Source organism: Tribolium madens, unplaced genomic scaffold (genome assembly GCF_015345945.1).
Source record: "Tribolium madens isolate multiple individuals breed KSU strain unplaced genomic scaffold, Tmad_KSU_1.1 Scaffold_2;HRSCAF=44;Tcas5.2_LGX, whole genome shotgun sequence".
NCBI classification, from domain to species: Eukaryota; Metazoa; Arthropoda; class Insecta; order Coleoptera; family Tenebrionidae; genus Tribolium; species Tribolium madens.
In genome coordinates, this window is record NW_025400995.1 from 5,747,726 (window position 1) to 5,771,013 (window position 23,288).

General features: G+C 33.2%; 1 protein-coding gene across 3 annotated transcripts in view; it reads left to right on the forward strand.

Moving 5' to 3' along the window:
* LOC123006837 (Down syndrome cell adhesion molecule-like protein Dscam2) overlaps positions 1 to 22,535 on the forward strand; it is a 73,615-nt gene extending 51,080 nt beyond the window's left edge. Inside the window, exons 6-28 of one of the 3 annotated variants that reach the window (XM_044401669.1) lie at positions 1,686 to 1,835; positions 3,368 to 3,488; positions 3,691 to 3,901; positions 3,960 to 4,200; positions 7,757 to 7,910; positions 8,376 to 8,527; positions 8,580 to 8,998; positions 9,055 to 9,190; positions 9,277 to 9,396; positions 9,506 to 9,682; positions 9,795 to 9,939; positions 10,441 to 10,785; positions 10,842 to 11,434; positions 11,493 to 11,654; positions 17,187 to 17,675; positions 19,303 to 19,491; positions 19,542 to 20,015; positions 20,530 to 20,829; positions 20,878 to 21,078; positions 21,720 to 21,860; positions 21,912 to 22,032; positions 22,153 to 22,305; positions 22,360 to 22,535. In XM_044401669.1, coding sequence (XP_044257604.1) covers positions 1,686 to 1,835; positions 3,368 to 3,488; positions 3,691 to 3,901; positions 3,960 to 4,200; positions 7,757 to 7,910; positions 8,376 to 8,527; positions 8,580 to 8,998; positions 9,055 to 9,190; positions 9,277 to 9,396; positions 9,506 to 9,682; positions 9,795 to 9,939; positions 10,441 to 10,785; positions 10,842 to 11,434; positions 11,493 to 11,654; positions 17,187 to 17,675; positions 19,303 to 19,491; positions 19,542 to 20,015; positions 20,530 to 20,829; positions 20,878 to 21,078; positions 21,720 to 21,860; positions 21,912 to 22,032; positions 22,153 to 22,305; positions 22,360 to 22,411 — 5,246 coding nt within the window. In that variant the 3' untranslated portion in view covers positions 22,412 to 22,535. Of the gene's footprint in view, positions 1 to 1,685; positions 1,836 to 3,367; positions 3,489 to 3,690; positions 3,902 to 3,959; positions 4,201 to 7,756; positions 7,911 to 8,375; positions 8,528 to 8,579; positions 8,999 to 9,054; positions 9,191 to 9,276; positions 9,397 to 9,505; positions 9,683 to 9,794; positions 9,940 to 10,440; positions 10,786 to 10,835; positions 11,435 to 11,492; positions 11,655 to 17,186; positions 17,676 to 19,302; positions 19,492 to 19,541; positions 20,016 to 20,529; positions 20,830 to 20,877; positions 21,079 to 21,719; positions 21,861 to 21,911; positions 22,042 to 22,152; positions 22,306 to 22,359 lie in introns of those variants that run through there. The other 2 variants (XM_044401670.1, XM_044401672.1) reach the window with 2 other exon arrangements.
* The last annotated feature ends 753 nt before the right edge of the window (positions 22,536 to 23,288 follow it).

The window sequence follows — 23,288 nt, forward strand, 5'->3', positions numbered from 1 at the left end:
CTGTTGTTAATGAGCGTGGAAATACTTAGCTTTAAAAGAACTGTTGTAATTTTGGTGAGCGGTTTTGGTTCGGTGTATGTGGTCAATAGAAAAGAATAGAATTAAGACACAATTGATAAATGTTCGTGCTGAGGCTCGGATAAAGCAAGCGTATCCCGGCACAATGCTCGCTAGATTTGACTTGGGAGCCACGATCTGTAAATTGATTATTTCCTTCACACAATAGTTCCTACTATCATTTTTATTCCGGAGGAAAGTTCACGCTTTTACCACCAAATTTCATCTATGTCAGCGATTTTACAGTGTAATGAGCATAAATAACGGATAGTTTATCAAATTATGACAATGTTTAGGACTTCATCTTTGACACTATTCTCACTTTCTCTTTTCACGATATCCTCAGGAAAACTTAGTTATATTGTGTTGCCACTCTGAAGAAAGCCTTGGATTCGACTTTCGAGAAAGAAACTTAAATTGAATACGAAGTCGTGGCGGTCTCGGCGTTATGCAATAAAACAAAAAGGATCGGATGGGATGTGCTAAAATGACTTAAATTTCTCAGCGGGATACTGTAACTTACATTTTTGTTCAATAATGAAGTTCTCCCCATATACAACTCCGTTTCTTTCTGTTGATATTTACGCCAACACACACCATTTACAAGACGATTACTCAACCGGACGAATTCACATAACGCTGATATATTCATTATTAAAAAATCATTATTCTTCGAACTTACAACAGCTAACAATTTTCACGTTATTGCTAATTATCATAAACTAATGAGTAATAACACTAATATAAAATGTAGCATAATAATTATTTTTTGTAGTTTATTAGGTTGCTCTTATAATGATTGATCTTTTGATATTATGATATTAACATTATCAATCAACATTCAGAATTTCACATTCATATTTCAAAACTGTTAAAATTGCATTTATACTATAAGTACGTAGAGAAGAAAGCTCCTTTCTACCTTAAAACCTAATACTTTACTTACTCTCTTTGAGACGTTAAAGCGAGAATAAAACGCACACAATTTTTGTTTGTGGATGCGTGTATATGTCTGTCCTACGATAGACTGGAGATGCTTATCAGACGTTCCTTCTAGTTTTCGATTAGAATCATGCAATAACAACAGCAAGATTCATCAGCATCGTCTTTAGTGTAAGTAGCAAAGGAAAAAATGAAATAACCAAAAAGCATACAAGTAGGTATATTAAATCCTCTTAATATGTACAGGCTGGTTTTGAAATAATAGGCAAAGTATTACAGGGTGTTTTATCATGACATATAGAACTAAAAAATCTTCTATAAACTTTTTCATAACATAACTCATGAATCAGAAAGAAATACAACTTATTACTGTACTGAACGTAAGCATCTCTGAGTCATTGCGAATAAACTCCTAGCAAGTTACCTATTATTTCAAAATCACACCAGCTAAAACAGTTTTTCTGAAAAGGTAATAAACCGCAAAACAATAAAAAATTAAAAATTAAAAAAATATTTGCTCGACAACCACGTCTTGACAACATATATGTTGTTACGTTTGAACCTAGTCTGATAATAAATGATATTTTATAATACCAAATGTTAATAAACATTAAATCACAATTTGTCTGCTACTAATTTTTTAAATGTAATTTTTTCGTTTTTTTTTAGCATTTTTTTTGTTTCAGGTGGACGAATCGTCGTCACCTATGGAACAGGTGAACTTCACATACGTTCCGCAAGGGCCGAAGATGGCCTTGCAAGATATTCGTGCCTAACACTTCACATATTGACACAAGAACGAAAAAGAAGTGCCCCTGCCATTTTAACTGTTACAGGTTATACTTTTATATAAATTTGTGCTTGAACGTCAAATTCCATTTATACGTTTCTTTTTCTGAACGATGTTTTTTACTGGTACTTTGCTATTTTCACATATCATCATAATGTCCTAACAGTCTACTGTAACCGATATGCCTATGTGTATACCTATATAAATTGAAACGAAAACATTTTAGTTCACCCATGGAATGAATATAAATTTTTCATCTACAGACTAACCAAAATACTACCTTTTGAAAAAGATATTTTAACGATGCGTAAAACTATATTCGTTTGGTATGTAATGCTGTAACATATAATGATAATAGAAAAATGTTTATTTATTATTTGGCGTCAGGCTATAAGTAATAAGGTATAAGTACATAATTATTTTACTTTTCTTGGCTGTATTTATTTAAAAAATCAAATGTCTAAATAAAATACATGCAACTAACTCAAATTCTAGCTTAAAACTGAAATTATAATTGTACATAGTTTAAATAAAATAAATTATACTGGTGATTTAGTAACTAAGTTGTTTCATTCGTACACTTCCTTTATGAATCTTAAGAAAAAAAAAATGCAAATTTAAAGAATTATTACAAACGTGTTACAAGAATCATTAAGAAAATATATGTATTAAATACCCTTTAAAAGACTAGAATTCCAGTATAATTGGAAACGCAAACATTGAAAGTGACTTATACTTGGAATCGATATTTCATTGTTTGCTATTCCTTTTTTTAATTAAAAATATCCTTTTGTGAAGGATTTGTGGATTAAATTGAATCCGCGTAATTAATTAAATAACGCAAACTCTGCATACGATTTTTTTGGTAGAAATCAATGACATCCAATACATATCATCTGTCAAATTATAAATATTTTTCACTTGAAGCTGGAGATTATGGGATTAGATTACATCATTAATGCAGTCAATTCTCATGTAACTTTTTCTGTCAAATGTAAAAATGTAATTGCTGATCTTTGTAATACATTTTTTTACTTTTTAAAGACGCTGTTTCTCATCTTGTGTACTTGTTTAATTTAGTTAGAACTTTATTTAGTATCGATAGTGGTTTGTTTATGAAAATTATATCGGAACTAATAGTATCACAAACAGTGTTGACTTCAAAAATACCTCAGTATAACAAGCAAATACTTATTGAGAGTTTTGTCTTCACTTATGAACAAGTCTGAAAATATGTTGAACGTAAAGTCTTATGACTAAACTAAAATTGATTAAATTGAACTAAAATTGAAAATATGTCTCGTAATCAATACATGTAGAAGGTATGTGTGACTAAACATTATTTTTTACATTTAGTTCTGTATTTCGTACTGTGTGCAATTGTGTTTTTTATTAAAAGTGATAGTATTTTTCTTCTTTTTTCCAGTATTCAGTTCTTGACAATTACGTTTAACTAGTTTATTAGAATTAGTGTATTGATGTCCGGGCTAAACTTAAATATATTAAAATATTTAAATGTTTTTAAGTGTTAGTACAATGTTGAAATAGTTTAAATAAAATTGTGAAAAATGTTTCCAGAACCCACTCGAAGTATGTCACCTCGACTGGCCCCTACCGTTCAAACAGTAGTTTCAGCGGATCGTGAGACTGATATTCATTTAACATGTTCAGCGCAGGGAAATCCACCGCCAACATTCAAGTAAGATTCCCGTGTAAACATTCTATTAAGCTCCTAAATCAATTTCATTATGGATGTGTTGTTAAGTAAACACGTATAGGATTCATCTCGTAGGTATTCAATTACTAGAGGTTTACTGAGTGTGCGAACCGTATTAATGGTGTGAGTCTCGCATTAATGTCAATAACGTGTCAAAAATATGTCATAAATCCCATCCCTTTAGCTGGTTTCGGGAAATAGAAAGCCACCTACAACCCGTACATTCGTCAGCCCGTTTCGAACCCTCACAAGACATCCTTCACATTAGACGTCTAAAATCCGAAGATGCTGGCAGATGGACGTGTAAAGTATCTAATAACTTTGGAGAACAAAGATTAGATATTCATCTTACCGTCACTGCTCATTTAAGCGTTCATGTCCTTCCACAGCTACAGGTATTTTTATTTTATGGAATTTCATTGATGTGCGATATAAGCATAACGAAATTCTTAGGTGATAAACTCCGGAGAGAGTGCTATATTCAATTGCACTGTTTCCGGATCACCCGTGGGACGCATTCTGTGGTTTAGAAACGGAGAACCGCTACTAACCGATGGAAATAGAAAAGTTAAGCTATTAAGTCCACTGGTTTTAGCTGTGTACGGGGTAACACGACATGACAGGGGAATGTATCAATGTGTTGTCAGGAATGATCGAGAGAGTGCTCAAGGCAGCGCCGAACTTCGGCTAGGAGGTAGACATTAAATAATGTACATTAGATTTAAAACGTTTATCGCACTTTATTTAACAGCTAACAAATTACTCTTACATGCATCATAAATTTTAATCTGTGACAATACTTTTATCTTTCGATATTTATTAGTTCAGCCAGACGAAGTAACATTGCAGTTTTTTTTCAGAAACACTACAAAATGCACTTAATATTCATACCAATAGTTTGATAGATTTTTCGGTGTCAATAATCTAAAAACTTGATATTTTTAAATGGAACTCTTCAAAGAAGGTATTTTATTAATTTAATAATATAGTACTGTGTATTGTAAACCATTTTTGTAATTTTAATTTTTTTGTAAAGAAGATGATTTTAAATAGAGATCTTAGATGTTATAATATTTTTGAAGCTTTAAAAAGCACCTTTTTAAAAGCACCTTTTTGTCGGTTGTTATGATTTTACGTAGCCTACTTCCGAAGTATATCGGTATACACTACAGACAGATTATTTCCTTTTGAAGGAAAATATTTTGCAAGAATAATTAGAAACTAAAAACTGCACTAAAAAATTGTCAACATATCTGTTTCTTTTCAAATTTATCATGTTTAAAATATACGTTTTGTTAAATTTCGGAATGTCCTACCATACATAACAATATTTCTCTTAAGGCCGATGAAAAGCAGCCGTAAAGAAACTACTGATAACAATCCAACTGCTTCCAGTTTCCTTTCCCACATTCAACAAGCGTAAAGTACATTTGTCAGTGTCACAACAAAGACGAGGAGTAGTTTTGGTGTTAAAACGACGTTAAATGGCATAAAAGAGAACAAAACATTAAGAAAAAGCCATTATCGAAAATTAAAATAAAACATAGCATACTGTTAAAAAGGAACAAGTGTTAATTGTTTTTTACACTTTGATCCTAAAAGCTCTCATCACATTGTGATACAGGGTGCGCCAGAACTCGCGCCCCAGAGAAGTAAGGTAAGATACCAGGAACATGGAAAAAATTCTATCTGTCAAAAAGTTTTGACATTTTTTTTATGACATTTATGTCTATTTAATATTACTGATGATCTTGTATATGTTTTTTTTTGATTGTTTAGTAAAGGTGCCAATAAAAGCCACAAATAACATCAAACAGAGTTACAATTTAGGATACAGCTTCCTTGTTTGCTCTTCTAATAGCCTGTTGCAAAAAAACTTATAAAATTATTTTTCCAATAGAAATAAATAGAGTCAAAGTGCAAAATTTAAACCCTCATAACTTCGATTTTTTTATAGACAATTTTTTTCATACTCTAAAAATCCCATAAGCCGCGGTGTTTTTGTCACTATGCCAGCGACAAAAGTTTGCCCTAACTATTACAGCGACAAAACGGAACCTAGCTTTTGAAAGCGTCTGAATTTAGTAGGTCTGCATCATCGGTCCCTAGACAACCAAAAAAAAATTGCAAACAAATTTTTCTCAAACTTGCGTTTTCAGTATCTAATCTGTGAAAATGTCGCGCTTTGGAGAATCTTCGAGTGGAGAAATTGAAAAAGCCATCAACAATAATGTGCCTCGCAATACTGTGAATTCAAGTAGGTACGTCAATTTGACAACTGAAATCTCTAAATGGACCAAATCTTCAGAAAAGTAAAAAAGTAAGTAAAGTATTGGACTTGATGTCAAGCGGGTGAAAATTAGGAACCTTCTAATCGAGCTGCCGCCGTAACTGAATTGTCCAGGAGTGGTATAGGTGAACAAAAACTTGTAAAAATTACGGGACATAACAATCCATCGTCATTAAAACCGTACCTTCAGTTAGATCAAGAACGTCATAGAGACATTATTGGGTTCATTCGTACTACCATCCAGAAAACAGTTACTACCACCGCTCAAAATCCAAGCATGCAGCAAACTATTAACAAAAAACAAGAAAGTTCTGAAAATCAAATTGATTATGAGAATTGTGTTTTTAATAATTGTACTTTCCATTAAATAAATAAACTAATTTACACCTTATTTGTTAATTTAGTGATTTACGTATTCATTAAATTGTCGTACCGAATTACACTCAAGCTTTTTTTTTACGAAGAAAACTTGACATTTTTAATTCGAGTTTTGTTTCCTTTAGGCAATTTAAATCAAAAAACTACCAGAAAAAATGTTTCAGAAGCAGTTTTTTTCGTTAAATTGCCAAGAAACAAAATTCTCATTAAAATGTCAAGTTTACTTCGAAAAATAAAACATTTTTTCCATGTTCCTGGTTCTTACCTTATATGGCATTTTCCTCTGGGGCGCGAGTTCTGGCGCACCTGTATAGTAGTATGTAAAGTTTATCGTATCTACTACAGAGGTGATAACTGAAAACATTAGAAATTGAATTCATGATGCGATTATTTTCACATATTTTATGGTTTGGTTTAAAACCCTTAATAACCAAATAGTTTGTCACCTGGTGCAACCTGTGGTTATACGCATATATACATAGAACAAAATGCATAATTTTTCGTGTTATTTACTAATTAATTGTATTCGTTATTTGTACTCTATATTGTTTAATATAATGCAGCTTGGGCAGAATTTAAAAATAAATAGATAACTCAACAATGTTTGTATAGAACTGTTAGCTATTGTATACCTATAGTCATTAATTCGGTCCATTGAGCGATTTCCCAGCCCACTTGGTTGTATAACCGATACCACAATCCTTTGAGCGATTTAATTTGAAGTGTATGCTTTATTTAACAAATGATAATTTTTCGAATGATATTGAAGCAGTTTTCATAAACCAAACATCAATAAATCCGATTCTAAAAATATACACTGAGCCGTCTCATAATAAGAAATACAACATTACGGAAGTTAGGTAAAGTTAGCTTAATGAAGTGATTTATCATCTTCCGCTAACTTTTAATGATATTTTCTTTAATTTTGTATATAATGACAAAAAAGTTTAATTCCAGTGGCTTGTGAACTGCTCTTAGTCAAGTATGAAATTATTTTACGAGTAAGAAGGGGAAGTATGTTTTTAAATGATATATTGTTGACGGAAGTTAAAACTCATTTCCGGTCGGTTTTTCATGAACTGAAAGCGCAGCTGGCGGCTGAAATCGCTGAGGCAGCGGAAGTTTCTCAAACGGTTGCGCTATATTAATAACAATTATCGCCACAACACAAAATACCAATGAAACAAACTAATGCTCCTCTCATTTGACCCCTTGCCATTTTTATCAAAAGCTGCAATTTCTGATATTAACATATAGGATATAGTGCATTTAATAATTGATTTTGTAATATAGCGACGGAGCCATTAGTGGAGCTTTGACTTTGACAATTTAATTTTCTTGTATGTTTTTTATCACTTACTATTGTAATTGGTTAAACCCATGGTAAATTTGATAAGTATGTGTAGCTACACAATAAAATCGTGTGAAAACCTTAGTTCAAACAACAATCACTATTATCAAATTTACAAATATGTGTTCAAAAAAGTTATAGGAAACCTAAAAAAACTGCCACAAATCTCACTTACTTATAAAGAAAAAAACATCAAAATCGAGGATTAATTGGGTCTTACAATTTTCGTAGACACCATACCCGAATTACAATATACATTCATTGAGCAAGCGATGAGACCCGGGCCACAAGTATCACTTCGATGCTCCGCTACTGGATCTCCACCTCCCCAATTCCGGTGGTTTCTCGATGGCGAACCACTTTCTGATATAACCTCAGGGCATCGGTAAGTATTAAAATCATTTTTATCAGAAAATACTAAAACAGCGTGTTTATAAACTTCTAAAACAGTTTATATGTATAGAAACTGTTTTAGAAGTTTATTGATTGTAAATCAAGTTAAGTTGATTTGTAAATCAAGAAGTGCACACAACATTGACTCTTGAAATCAGCTCCTGTATATTATTAGTTTATGACTGTTAGATTTTTACATTATAAACTCTTAAGCAAAGTTAACACATGTAAGGTCATTTTTCGTACGTATCTACCTTCTTTTATGAGCCAATCACAAACAAAAATAAAATTCTTTAAGACATTTTTCATTTCTACTTCAAAACCTAACTAGCAGGGAGCCTTGAATTTTTATAAATTCATAAAAGATTTTAAAGAAGTATTATTTTGGTGCTAAAGTTAAATATTTTTGTGCAATAATACGATCATTAATTGCTTTAAAAATAGTTTTTTATGTTAGGTACGCGATCAGTCAGTATGTTGATCAAAACGGGGATGTGATTAGCCATCTAAACATCTCAAATGTACGAGTGGAAGATGGCGGTCTTTACAGCTGCCGAGCTTTAAATTCGCTAGGATCAACAGAGCACTCAGCTCGGCTCAATATATACGGTATGTTTTATTCATCGTTGTAGAAGACTAGCATTTAATACATTTAGTGCAGGTCCTCCATTCATACGATCTATTGGTCCTGTAAAAGCAGTGGCTGGAGCGGATATAACTTTACACTGTCCATATTCGGGCTATCCAATTGGATCTGTCCGTTGGGAACGTCACGGCCAAGAATTGCCTCTTGATTTGAGGCATCGTTTAGGAGAAGAGGGATCTTTAACGATATCGCGACTGGATCCAACCGCCGATTCGGGATTTTATGCCTGTTTTGTCACCAGTAGAGATGGGGAGGTTGCTCGAAGAGAGATTCAACTTATTGTAAATAGTCCACCGATCTTAGAACCGTTTCGGTTCCCTACTAGTCTTCAAGAAGGCGGTCGTGCACAGGTCACTTGCTCTGTGACTTCCGGAGACATGCCAATACACTTTGCCTGGTATAAAGACGGGGAACATATATCAGCCGCTCTTCAGGTAACTTACCAACTTACACTAAATCAAGATCGATGAGCACAGCTGTGTACCTACAGGTGGAGGAACGTGCAGCCGAATTCTACAGCATACTAATATTTAAAGAAGTGTCCTCGAAGCATAGTGGATCTTACACTTGCGTCGCAAGTAATTCAGCTGCGAGAGCCAACTATACTGCCCAGCTGATGGTTAAAGGTACAATTTACTATATTCTCACCCATATAACAATACTCTTTAAATTCATTTTTTAACCATTGAACGTTTTATTTTTATTCCAATAGTTACTCCCCAGTGGGTCACTGAACCACAAGACGTATCAGTCCTTCTCGTAAATCCAGTCCTAGTAGGTTGTTCAGCAAAAGGGTTTCCTGAACCCCAAATAACATGGCTTAAAGGTCAAGGTAACTATACAAACACTAAACTTTTTATTAAAAAACACAAAGACAAATAATCGATGAAATGAAACCTCTGTATTACTAGATTTAACAACAACGTTTTAATGTTGTACAGGAAAGACATCAACGGATTATCAACCCCTGCTCAATATACACAGTCGTGCAACATTGCTAGCAAATGGTTCGATGTGGATCGAATCTGTAAGCCCCCAGGACGAAGGATATTATTTATGTAGAGCCACTAACGGCATAGGATCAGGGCTTACGAAAGTCATTTACATCGGAGTTAATGGTAAAATATTCACCTTGATTAATTCGTTTTCTATAGGTGTTAAGTCGTCGACAAATAGTGTGTAATTTCTGCTTACCGACTTTCTGTTTACTGTTTTATTGACAATTTGCAGAACCAGCAAGATTCGATCTGCCAGCTAAAAATGTGTCGGTGAAGAGAGGCAACGCGGCGAATCTGCTATGTCATGTTTATGGCGACATTCCGATTGAAGTTCTCTGGACCTTTAACGGAAATCGTTTAGACACGAACAATTACAGGTAATATTGTCTATATCAAAATTCCTTGCTGACATTGCACTCAAGTTGACAGAATCGAGTACACGAGTACACTTAATTTTTTAAAGCACTTGTCATATCATTATTCTTAAGATTTGGAACCAAGCAACTATTTTCAGAATTAATCACAGACAAACCAAAGTATTTTTTATCAAAAATTAAAAACAAACATTGTGTAAACAAAATACATCTTGATTACATTGTGTTATTCGACGTTTTTACCACTTTAACGATCATAAAGTGTAGAAGGGATCTTTGTGTCAATTCACGATTCTCAGGTAACTTATATTCCTTTAGCTGTAATTGGGGTAGGAAAATATAATCCTTTATAAATGATCGGTGAGCTTTCACCTGTTCGATTTGGGATTTCTCTATATCCACAAAGACAAACGCTGTTGATTACGGTCCTGTCCCTGTCGTTTGTCGTATGTATTCGTTTGAAAAGTAGATACTATCAATGTTTGAATATCCCTGGGTTAATAGATATACAGCAAGCAGTACAAATACGGAAAATGGGGTAAAATCGCAAGTCACTATAGGACGCACGGATCGAGAAGATTCAGGAGTTTATAAATGCTTGGCTGAAAACACCTTCGGCCGCAGCGAGCACATCATTAATCTTGCCGTTCAAGAAAGACCAGATCCACCCAGTATGTTAGAAGTAATAGAAGTAGCTAGCCGTTCTGTACGCTTATCGTGGAGACGTCCATTCGATGGCAATAGTCCTGTTATCGGTTACTTGGTTCAATACCAAATCCTAGGACCTAACCAAGACTGGGAACAGCCAACTGCTTTAAATCTAACACTGCCAGCAAATACACTTCCAGAGTAATACGATAAAAAAATCTGTCCTCTCAGTCGTAGGTTTAATTTATTAGTTTTAGTTCGGATGTTAATCCCCAAGAAACTGCTGTGATAGGTGGCCTCCTTCCTGCTCGAGTATATACAATGCGCTTGCTTGCAGTAAACAGCATAGATCAAAGCGCATTCACCGAAGCCGTCATTGTGAAAACGCAAGAAGAGGAACCGTCTGAAGCACCGAAAGACGTTCGCGTTGATTCAGTCGGACCTGGCGAACTGTTTTTAACTTGGGCCGTTCCGCCTAGGGAGAGTTGGAATGGAGAACTATTAGGATACATTGTATCTTGGAATGAGCACGGAGGTCTCCCAAACCAAACTAAAAGCTTGACGGTTAAAGGCTGGGCTACCACAAAGTTGCAATTAACAGGATTGAGAAAGTTTACTCGTTACGACATTAACGTCCGCGCCTTTAACAGTATTTCAACAGGACCCGCCTCCCCAACAGTCATTGGGACCACCAAAGAAGGTGTCCCGGAAGCATCACCGCAAAACATCGCTTGCTCACAAATATCTTCGCAAAGTATGAAAATATCCTGGGCACCACCTCCACAAACCCTACACGGGGGGCTCATCCAAGGATATAAAGTTTATTACAGGCCGCTTCCGAACGAAAATGGTAAGATCGTTTATTGTTAGTCAATAAAAAATATTATTGGTTTTTACATCTATTGCAGTCGACATTCCCACCACTGGAGAAGTTAAAAGGACTTCCAGTACAGAAACATATTTACATACTCTCTTTAAATATACTAATTATTCCATTAAGGTACTAGCTTATACCGGCGCTGGAGATGGTATGATGAGCGCTCCTCTATACTGCGTCACAGAGGAGGATCGTAAGTACCCATTTATCTCAGTAATCCTATTTAGTAACGTAATATTATGCGCTTTTATACAAAAAAAAACTTTACATCATCATGCAAATAGTTTTAATAGTTTTACGTTATGCTAATTCACAAAATTGATTATCTTTAAAACCTATGTCGGCATCTAGTGGAAAGTAGTACAACTCGGCCAAGTTTTTTCATGTATTACAGAGATCAACATTATGACAATTTACTGCTTTAAAAAGATTTAAACATTTTGATGTAGAGGGGTAATGCTTCCATATTTAAACCATTTATTTATTAACTATCAAGTAATAGATAATAAAGATGATTATGAATATTAGCGTTTTTTTCTTTCAAGATGCAATTTCTAATAACAATATAATAGTGAGATAACAAATTACATACAAGAGATTTCATCTTAATCTGCCCACTCCCTGCTGATGCAAATTTCGTGTCCTTTGTGACTAAGTCAATAAGTGAATTATTGCTTTGAGATCATTTTAGATTTTTTTATCGCTCCTAAAATAACTCAAATTGATGGTTCTCTCAATAATTCACAAATTATGCACATGATGCTCGTTATAGATGTACTCGTAAATTCGATTTGTGGGGACACAACAAACCTAGATTAATTACATAAAATATGATCTGTTGTCCATTACTTTACAAATAAACCAAAGCTGCAGTTTTAAGTGCCTGTTTATTATACGTTTTCAATTGTTAAACAAAAACCAATTCGAAATAAAATACAAGTAGTACAAAAAGTCCACAGCAGTGTAGTGGCAATATTATTTTAGATCCTCTATTTGAGGTGGTCTTTTCGTGAAATGAAATTTAATAATTAATAAAGCTTTCATTAGCGTCGTATCAACGGGTGACATATAGTGGATTTGCTTGTTATATATTTAGCCATATGAATGCATTTTCATGTAATAAATGTAAATTTAAAAAGTTCGTATGCAGATTCATTTAGGATTCATTAACGACAGGCCATTTTAATTTTTAATCGCAAACAATTTCAGGTGCCGAATGAAAAATACATAAAAACTTAAAAAACATCTGATATATTTATAACACTGTGGCCTAAAAAGAAATTATCTTCTAGTTTCATTTGCACGGTCAAATTCATAACAAATACAAAAAATAACATAGAAAAATGTTAAATTGAAGAGCAGGAAAACAATAAAAACAAGGAAAGAAGAAAGACATACTATAACATACCAAAAATATTGTATGAAACATCTGAGTTAAAACGCTCAAGTCACAGTTTACGTTAGCTTTACTATAAAATAAAGAAGTACCTAAAATACAATGCTTAATTGGTGATTTAATATTGATTACATGTAACTTTTACAAGAAAAAATTTCTTAAACAACTTTTCTGGTTTTAACGGAAGTGACATTAAATTTAGATTTATAAAAAATATGCGTTCTAATACACTACTAATACTATTTTATTAATCGACCATGTGATTTGATAACCTCAGGTGGAGGCCTATTATATAAAACCATTAATTATGTGTTGTGTGGTGAGTCAATCCAGTCTATACTGTCTACATTCTATTTTACTATTAACAAAAAATAAATTGCACAAAATAGGTTTTGTACATTTTTTTACAAAAAGGTGTATGTTACTTGTTACTTTTACTTTAATCAATAACTAGGTAAAAAATGAAATTTACAAATCTATGCCAATTCAAAATGGAGAAGAGAAAAATATATGTCATTGACACTTGTTTTTCGACCATCACGCGTTTGATAATGATAACGATTACATTCTCCTGAACAATATGCTAAACACTGCGCCTACATATGAAAATCGCTCCGCTTTATGGTCCGTACACACGAGCAGCCTCTGGTATTCAATCAAGATAAATTTTTGATTTATTGTTCATTGAAAATGGCCATAAAGGAATCCTTCTTTGATTAGATGAATCTAAAGAATAAATAATAGGTACGACATGCAGATATTAATTGCAAAGCCTGAAAATATTGTAAAAATCAATTTCAATAATAGATACATACATATATATATATATATATATATATATATATATATATTAGTCAAAATTTGAATAATCATGTTGCTATTGGTGGTGTGAAAATTTAATCATCACTTCGGGGTTGATTGATGTTACATAAATTAGTAAATGGAGAAAAGGTTGTTTTTCTGTGCACATTTTACTCCTCCCCTATTTTCCATTAATAAATCTCTACCTGTCATGCGATTGAGATTTACCTCTCCGGCCGTCTCGACCCCCTTTATTTACGCAATGGCCAATTTGCGTTTGCAGACAATAACAGAAATGGACTGACAATGTGTACCAGTGTACCCTTTCAAGTGATTGGAGAGAGATAGTAACTGAGTTACTTTGCAACTGTTTTATACATTATGTATAAGTTTTCAACGAAAATGAATAACAGATCGAAGCAGTACAAACTTAGATTGTTATTATTTTGCATATTTGGTCGCCCTATATACACTGGTATTGCACGATTTCAGGTAATGCAACAATTATCAGAACAAAACCTGCTGACACTTTTTATTACTGGTTTCAGTTAAATAACGAACACAAGTAAACGAAAGTAAGCGTGTTCTAGTTTTCAACATTATGTGAACTTGATATGAATTAGCAAAACTTCAAAAAGAAGCAAAGGAAAAATGAAAGTTATAAAAAGTATATTTGGAAAGTTTTGAAGGAGATGCATCCAAATAAGACCTTCGTCGAAATGTTTTAGTATAGTATAATATACCTAGTTCACAGTATGGATGTTGGTTGTAATGAGAATAGTCTCAATGCCACATTCTCACTATGCTCATCTGAAATTTTTTCACTGTTTCAACACATTTAAGTGTTGTAATGTTGGAAAAATTGATTTGGTTGGTTGGTTCATGACCCTATACAAAGAATATTATTTTGTTTTGTTACACCTAATTATTATTACAAGACTGGCGTAGGAATCTCACTCCAAAACTTCGAGTTAAATCAATTATTGCCTAATTAAGTAATTAGTCTGTTTACATCATTGAGTAACTAAACATACACTTAATCACCAATAAATTGTTTAGCATACTTTATTAAAATATATAGGGTGTGTTTTAATTATAAATATTGGAACGATTCCATCTTGCAAATTTGATTAATTTTTTGATGCAGAATTCGTTTTAAGTTTACTCGTAGTTGAAATCACCTTGAAATAAACATATAAAGCCGCACAATACTTTGTTTTTTTTTTTAATGAGCTAGTAATTAATATCGATAACACATTTTATGGTTCTGTTCTCAACCGACCACTTCACCTAACATATCTTAAATATTATTATTATATTCAGTTGCTATGAGAATATTATTAATAACAAACAGCACAAACACTTATTTACCTAGATTATTTTACCTTCACTCAAATCTACAGTTGATAGATTAAAAACAGCGTTTTCTTTACTTTTGCACCAACATGTTTTATATAAACATTCTGGTATTTGTTTTTTGCAAATCCAAAATGAAAACATTTTTATATTTTTGTTACACAAAGTTGTTGTTGTGAACAGAAATTTATTACTTTTAAGTAGTAAACATGTTGTGGGTATTTTAATAAACAATTATTTAAGTCATTCACATACTACTACAAATATGAATACTATTTTCATAGAAATATTACCACTAGTTGATAGCCCTCCAGTCAGTGAAAGTTCAAGAAAATGTTGTAGAACAAAATTTTTGACTTCAGGGCTGTGTTTGGACTAGTTAGGAGGTAAACATAAAAAGTGAGCGGGACGCAAGGGAGCACTAAAAAGGTGCCGTTTTCTGGTTTCTTGATACCTTGATATCTAGAAAAAATGGTTATGTACTAAATTAACGCTTATAACATTTCCTACAAGTCAATCTTGTTTTTTTTGTATCTTAACAGTTTTCGAGATATCCGCTAACAAATAACCCAGACCTTTTTTTTCAATTTGCGGCACAGTCCATAAATCCAAAGTTTACAGAAAAAGTGCTTGTGACAGAATTTTGGTTGTAAACTTCAAATTATAATTTAGGTCTCTGCAGCTCGTAGAAAAGAGTTTTTTCGTTATCTGTTTTTGGGGCCAACACAGGAAGAAAGTGAGGTTACGTTTCACTTCTTGTACGAATATGTTCAAAATTGAAGAAGATTTTCACTTCCGTATCCTCGTCGCCTATTTATCTTGCATCTATTTATAATAAGCACACAGGATGGGTAAAACACTAATATTTTCCTATTTTAAGTTTTAAGATTTTATTTCCCAGACGAGTACCTATAAATAACTAATCACTAAACGTAACGTAACGCAAATTGCAAATTCTCCGTCACAATATACCTACATAAAAGGCACAGACCTAACATTTTCATTAAAAACTGTAATCATCTTATGAATTAATGCACATCCGAATTAACTAAATTCAGAAAATTTTTGAATTAAACTAAAAGTTTAAAGTGATTGGTTTCTCCATGGTTACACACATTATAAAAATGGCCGACCTCAAACGGACCAATCACATCATTGCATTAAATTTTTGAATGAATCCAAAAATTTGAAGTGATTGGTTTTTTACATTATTATAATGGCCGACCTTAAAGTATCCAATCACAATGCTTACTTACAACTTTTACAACAATCTTTGCCTTAATTCATTAATATCATAGTTTATTCCGATAGTGCGTATTTGCTAGCGAATGTCTCAAAGACTATTTGAGATATAAAAAACTCCAGAAGACCATCCCGTATGATTTTTTTAATCTTTTCGTTGGTACAAAACCATTTTTTCGTTACAGGCGTCGTTTTGTGAGTATTAGAGAAGAAGCATCAAACGAAATTTTTTAACGCCCCCTCTGGGCCCGGTCACCTCTTTTAGCATGTTTACCTACCTCCAAAATAATCCTAATACAGGTCCTGAATAAGTCAAAAATTCTGTGCTCGACCATACATTCTACAACTTGTTCAGTTTCAGCAAACTCGTATTTCCCAATCATTTAAAAAGTACTTATCGCAACATGATTAAATTAATTAGGTATGTTTTCCTAATACCTAGTATATTTTTAGAAAAAATATTTTCATGTGTGGTAATAGTAGGTACACCGCGAAATCGTAACAAACGTAATATTTAAACAATAAAAACCATATTTATTAAATACTGTTAAACAACCACCAATAAAATAATCCCTAGTAAAATTAACATAATTACGTTACGCAAAACAGGTGTTCTTGTCGCTGTTTACCGGTGGACATTGTTTGGCCATTTAAATTAATTAACCTTAAATTAGAATTAGAAAGGGGATGGAACCAAAAATGTTTTTAACTTCCCCTTCGCGAGCAAAACTTGAAAATTGGTATACCTATTTGGTCAAAATCCAAAGTTATTGAGACTGTCCAGTTTTGAATTGAAAGCACTGTATACGAGAACAATGCATCATTAACTCATTTAATACAAAAACTCGTGCGTCTCTATTGTTGGTGTTTTGCTGTTTTTAGTACGCCACTGTCCAGAGTGGTATATTATTGTAATAAAATCCGTTGCAGTTCCAGGTCCTCCTGCAGATATAAAAGCTGCAGCACTGACAGGCGAATCAATTCTTGTCTCTTGGTTACCACCTAGTAAACCAAACGGTCGCATAAGTCATTACACAGTTTATGGGCGTGAAGCTGGCCGCGTAGGAAAACACACAAGTTACAATGTTCGAATGGAAAACATGGTTTACATAAATGGATTAATGTATGAAGTAAGGAATTTGGTCGAACATCAACTTTACGAATTTTGGGTGTCGGCGACCACGAGTATTGGGGAGGGTGAACCAACTGCTATTGTAGCTCAAGCTACAAATTCAAGAGCTCCTTCTAGAATTGCTTCCTTTAGTCAAACAATCAGAAAACCTATCAAATCCAAGATTTTGCTTCCCTGTTTAGCTGTCGGAAATCCCACCCCTAGGACTAGGTGGATCCACAGAGATAGACCAATCACTTTTAGTTCTTTTTATGAAATCACGTCTGAGGGACATCTGAATATTCACAGTAAGTTTACTATGACTAATTTTGATGAAAGACATGCAAAATATAGGTAACTCATCTGGAAAACATTCAGCATTTAGAAAAATTCAGTTAATTAACTTGATTACGCTTATAGTCTAAGAACGATCATTTACAATTATACATTTAACAACTCAATTTAGATAATTACGACGGATTATTATTATTAATTAAATAAGTACATAAATGGATTTTTTAAACGGTTTCGATTGACTTTTTAATGGTTGTTAACACAATCTAGCGTATTGATTTCATTAAAACTTCCCCAACCAATAACGAGTTATTTTATATTCCATTAAAAGAGTCGTTTATTTCAAAAATGCTTTTTAATAGTAAAGTGCTTTTATTACATGATGAAGAAAACGTGTATATATTGACGGGTTTTTGACAAGCACTAACCGTCAAACGGTAACAATTAAACATAGTAATTTGATTGACTTTCATGTAGGCATAAACAAAACAAAAATAATTAATGGAAACGAAAAGTCAACCTACAAAGATTATTAGATGAGTTTATAAAAAATATAATACTTATCTGTGGGTAATAAGATGCAGAAATATAAGTATGATTTTATTTGGTTTTGGGTTTTAAGATTAAATTTTCCAATCGACAATCAGTAGTCATAATTTGAAATAAAATTTTGTTTAGTCAATAAAAACAATAAAGATCCGACTTTATGTATAATACAGTCAGTCGTAATAATATTGAATTTATTTACTTAATTTAAACACATTTCTCATCATGAAGGTTGAAAATAGTATATTAAAAAAGTGTGTTACAAACACTTTAATTGTAACACGAGTAGTGACACGAGCCACGCAGTGGCGAGTGTTACAAATGCACGATTATCACAATGAGAGGTTGTAACACGAGTTTTTTATAATATTTTTTCTAGTGAGCGCTTTTTAAATAGAATTGAATTTATTATTATAAGAGTATGTAAGAGGATTAAATTTATTTGGTGGTCGAATTGACCAACTCCGATTATTAACATTTAACATTTAACAGTTAAATGTTTTGACACTGACGTATGCGGTACCCAAATTGCTCAAAAATAGCTTAAATTGCATTAGTTTCGGTGAAATATGTTGAACTGCAACAATTTCTCACTTAAAGACGACAGTTTATGGCCAGTGATGACCAAAATATTGCATAAAATGTCGCCAAAAAACAGTGTCACACAATGTTCATTGTGACAACGAAATAGAAAAAATACTTTAATTACACATTTTTGACTTTAAAGGATTTTTATAGTGGCAGATTAAAAGTGTCCTTGCATTCAAAGTTAAATACCAATTGAAGTCGTAAAAACCAAAAACCGATAGACACGCTTTACAACACGAAGTTGGATCGATACGGTTTAACATTGTACTACAAGTATAACATGTAAAATATATTGTTTTTTTGTTATTCATCTTCTAGCAACGTATTAAAGGTAAAATTATAAACACTAATTTTTTTTTTACTCACTCGGTGCAATTCAAACAGTTTAAAAGAGAAAAACAACCATTTTCTAGTTTGATATTCAAGGAAGAAAAAGTACTTTTAAATAGCATTATTTTTTCTTTAAGTTTTTCAATTTATTATTCAATATTTTCCTTTTCCTCTAAGGTGCAGATCAGTCACTGTCAGGAAACTATACTTGCTCAGCGAAAAATCTTTTTGGTGATGATAACATTACTTATACTTTAATGGTATTAATGCCTCCAAGCGCACCGACTTTAGAGGTGCAATTTAGCACTACTCGAAGTATTCGGTTACATTGGACCCAGCCCGAAGATGGTGGTTCTATCATTCAAGGTTTGTTAGATGTAAAATAGTTTGAATAAGTTTGTTAGAACCAATTCTAGGTTATACTCTGAATACAAAACATGAAACGGACGATTGGACTTCGTTGGAACTTTCCCCGGAGCACAGTGTATATACCTTAGATAACCTTCGATGCGGTTCAATCTACCACATATATTTACTAGCACACAATAGAGTTGGAAACGGAAGTCCGAGTCCAATTCTTACAGTCAACACTAAGGGAGGCCCTCCACTTCTCCCAAAAGAGAAGGAACTTATATCGACGAACACAACAACTTTGCAGTTGAATTTATATAATTGGCCTGATGGTGGGTGTCCCATTTTGCAATTTTCCATAGAATATCGAATATATGGGACAAAAAAATGGAATCTAATTTCAAATTCTATACTGGATGAAAAAATTCTCATCCAAAACCTCTCACCTGCCACTTGGTATCAACTGAAGATCACTGCAAAAAATGATGCCGGAAAAATCACCGGACATTTCAATTGCGCAACTACTATCTTAGGCGGAGGTAAATAATTTTAATTGATCGGAAATAAAATGGATTGGTTACACAAACAGCCATTGCACCCATTGACGCAATTAACAATAACACTCGGTACGGCGAAAGGATATTATATGAAAAAAGTACTTTGTAATTATAATATCTCTATGTAAAATAACACCCAAAGCAATAGCAACTGCAACACTCTTTCCAACAACATATCAATTCATGATGCAGTGGCGTACATAAAATACGTGCAAAGTTTTACTCTTAGAGATAATAAAAAGAAAAGTTGGCCAATAACTGAAAACTAGTAGTAAACAATTACGTATTGATAGTTCCTTTTGCGAAAGCTATTGAGTGCGCCGCTGCACCGCCTAGTCTATTAACATATATGAGAGTTACTGTTAAGGTCATTTCCAAGCAGCGTTTGGCAAGGACGTTATTTGGAGTGACTTGGACCAATGCAAACAACTTTGGAACCACCCACATTTTTTCATATCCTAATGGCTAATTAAAAACTACTCTGTATTGCCTCTAGGTAAAATACCGCTACCGCCAAATTTTTCCGAAGGAACAATATCGACCAATGAATTCGACTACAAAGAAGCTTATATTATTGGTCCGTGTATTTGTGTCGTAATTTTACTAATCTGTGGGGGTATAATCTGGTTAGTTCTGACCAAAATGAAAAAACAAACAAACGAAAATGTTCAACAAGAGGAAGAAATTACTGATGAAAAAGCGGCTGAACGAGAGAATACACGAAACTGCCAACAAGTTTATACATCTTCTCCAATTAAGTCGGCTGAAAAAATTCAAGACAATGTTTCTGGTGGAGGTTGACACAATTTGGGATTTGGTTTAATTGTTAATTAATCATTTGTAGGGATGTATGAAATAAGCCCCTATGCTACCTTTAGTGTACCCGGGAACAACAGTAGATCAGTTACAACGTCAACGTTAGATTATACCATGCAGTTCAAAACTTTTGGACATATTGAAGATGAAGATCACAATGCTATCATTTATCCAAAAAATTCAAATACGAAACACAGCTGGCATAAACATCGTTTTTATAGTAATGAAGGTTAGTATATAGGTATTACAAGCTACAAAAAGAGTATAATGCACTTTCTTTTGTGCATATAGTCTGTTACCTGTTGAGTAGCTAATTTGCATATTGAGACAATAAATCAATTCACTTTTAAGATATCGGACTTATACAAAAATCCGGTTTCGATTTAATATCTTTTGATTTTTTTAGAATAATTAAATTAAGTATATTAAATTTAATTCTAGGCTTAAATACCACTACATGCCTAAATAAGAGCACAAAATTCAAGGTTAACATGCACACATACTAGAATGAAATAAAAAGTTGAAGTTAATTTGTCCTAGCAAAAAGTTACAGGCGAATTGTGTGTTATTTTTTATGGTCATTAGAATATTTTTCAGGCATAATATCGATACAAGAATTTGCTCCAAATTACACATTGTACCAAATACAGCCTGTAACAGAAATAAATACTTTCAAAGGTTAACAATTTTGTTTATATCACCTTGTGGTTATTCTGCTATTTTTTTCTATAAAAACGTCCCACAATAACTCAATTTCTGTTGTAAAATTAAAACCGTTTTGACGAGTTAATTAAAAATAAAATTAATAATGAATTAATGTTTTGGAGAATTTTGCAAGTTTTTGAGGAATAATGAAATTCTTTTGTCTAGCAGGTGAGGTCCCGAAATCTCGTTTTCGTTCGAACCGCGCTCCAGCCCGTGGCGATTCAGAATCCGACGACACCAGTGGGAGTCCTTGCGGTGATTGTCCTAGCGGTCCAAATTATCGAGTTCCGGTCAAGTCCTCACGAGGTGAGCGACAAGCGACAAGATACAGCACTTCTGAAACTTTAGTGGTTGCAGATTTGTTTCGCCCTGATTCTAGTACTGAATCTAACGACGTTTCTCCCTTAGCCGAACGTCGACACACTCCTCGTCATGTAGGGGTTCAACGGCGACAACACCGTCCTTCAAGTTCCAGCAGGTAGCCAAGGTATCTTAACCTTTCACTGCGTATGTGGCTGAACCAAAAAACGCTTTATGTGTGCATATGTGGAAAATTTTTATGTTTGGTTTAGGGTTGTCATTGATTAGGGTATTTTAGTGTGGAAGACTGCGAAGATGCATCGCCGGAAGATATGAGGTTGCAACCCCCAACTGGATTTTCGGATAGTAGAGAAATGAGCGAAGCTGAATGCGACAGAGACATCAACATGACAACTAAACTCTCCAATGATTTAACGATTCTATTAGCTAGGTACTAGTTTTAAAAATGTGTGATTTTTGGAAAATTTATTTATTTTGTCATTAGATATCAAAAAAGAAAAGAACAAGAACGAAGAGAATTTACCATACACGTATAACAGCATCGGTTTCAAGCATACTTCTAGATTGTTTTTATTTATTATATTAGTGGAATTCATTCTATCACACCGAATTACAAATATAATTATATTGATGTAAATATGGAGAAAAATGAATAAAGTTAATTCTACTGTGTTATTTTTCCATTTTTAAGTCTTACCTGTAAACTTTTTAAAGTGTTACTTTGAAAACCACTTGCCCATAAAGCATTTTAACCGATTGATTGACAGTTTTATGCATTTTTCCGAGTCCCTAAAAATTCGTTGGTCGATTTCTTAATTATTTTTTAAATCTGCTTATAAATTTGATAGTGAAATCCCGGAATCGATCGGAGTTATAGTTTTGGCTAGAAACGCGTTCACTTACAGTGATTGATGTTGTGCAATTTCTCTATGAACTATTGCATTAAACAACTAAGCGAATGAAGGTGTCAATTTGCCTTACTTTAATTAAAACTCCAGCGGTTCTAGATTATCTTAAACTACTTTTGGAAATAGTTTTCATTGCAAACAACTTTCTTTTCGAGGGATTTTTAAATCTGCCATTATTTTCTGTACTGTTAATTTTCAAGGCTGCTTGACCGTGAGGAGATCCGTTTCCCGGGCTTCTCAACGGACGTTGCGATTTCTTTCTTATCTGAATATCCAGTGTTGTTTTATTTTCTATAGGTACTGCGAATATAGGTATCTATTAATCCGCTGGGGTTCTCAACGAGGTCATAGGTGATTGCTACAATGTACTGTTACGAAATATCATAACTATCTTCATAAAGACATCAAACTAAAACATCTATACAATCTATAAATATCAACAAAGTACTCTACTAATTGACAATAACAATATAACCATTATCTGACTTTAGCTAATTATTTAAAA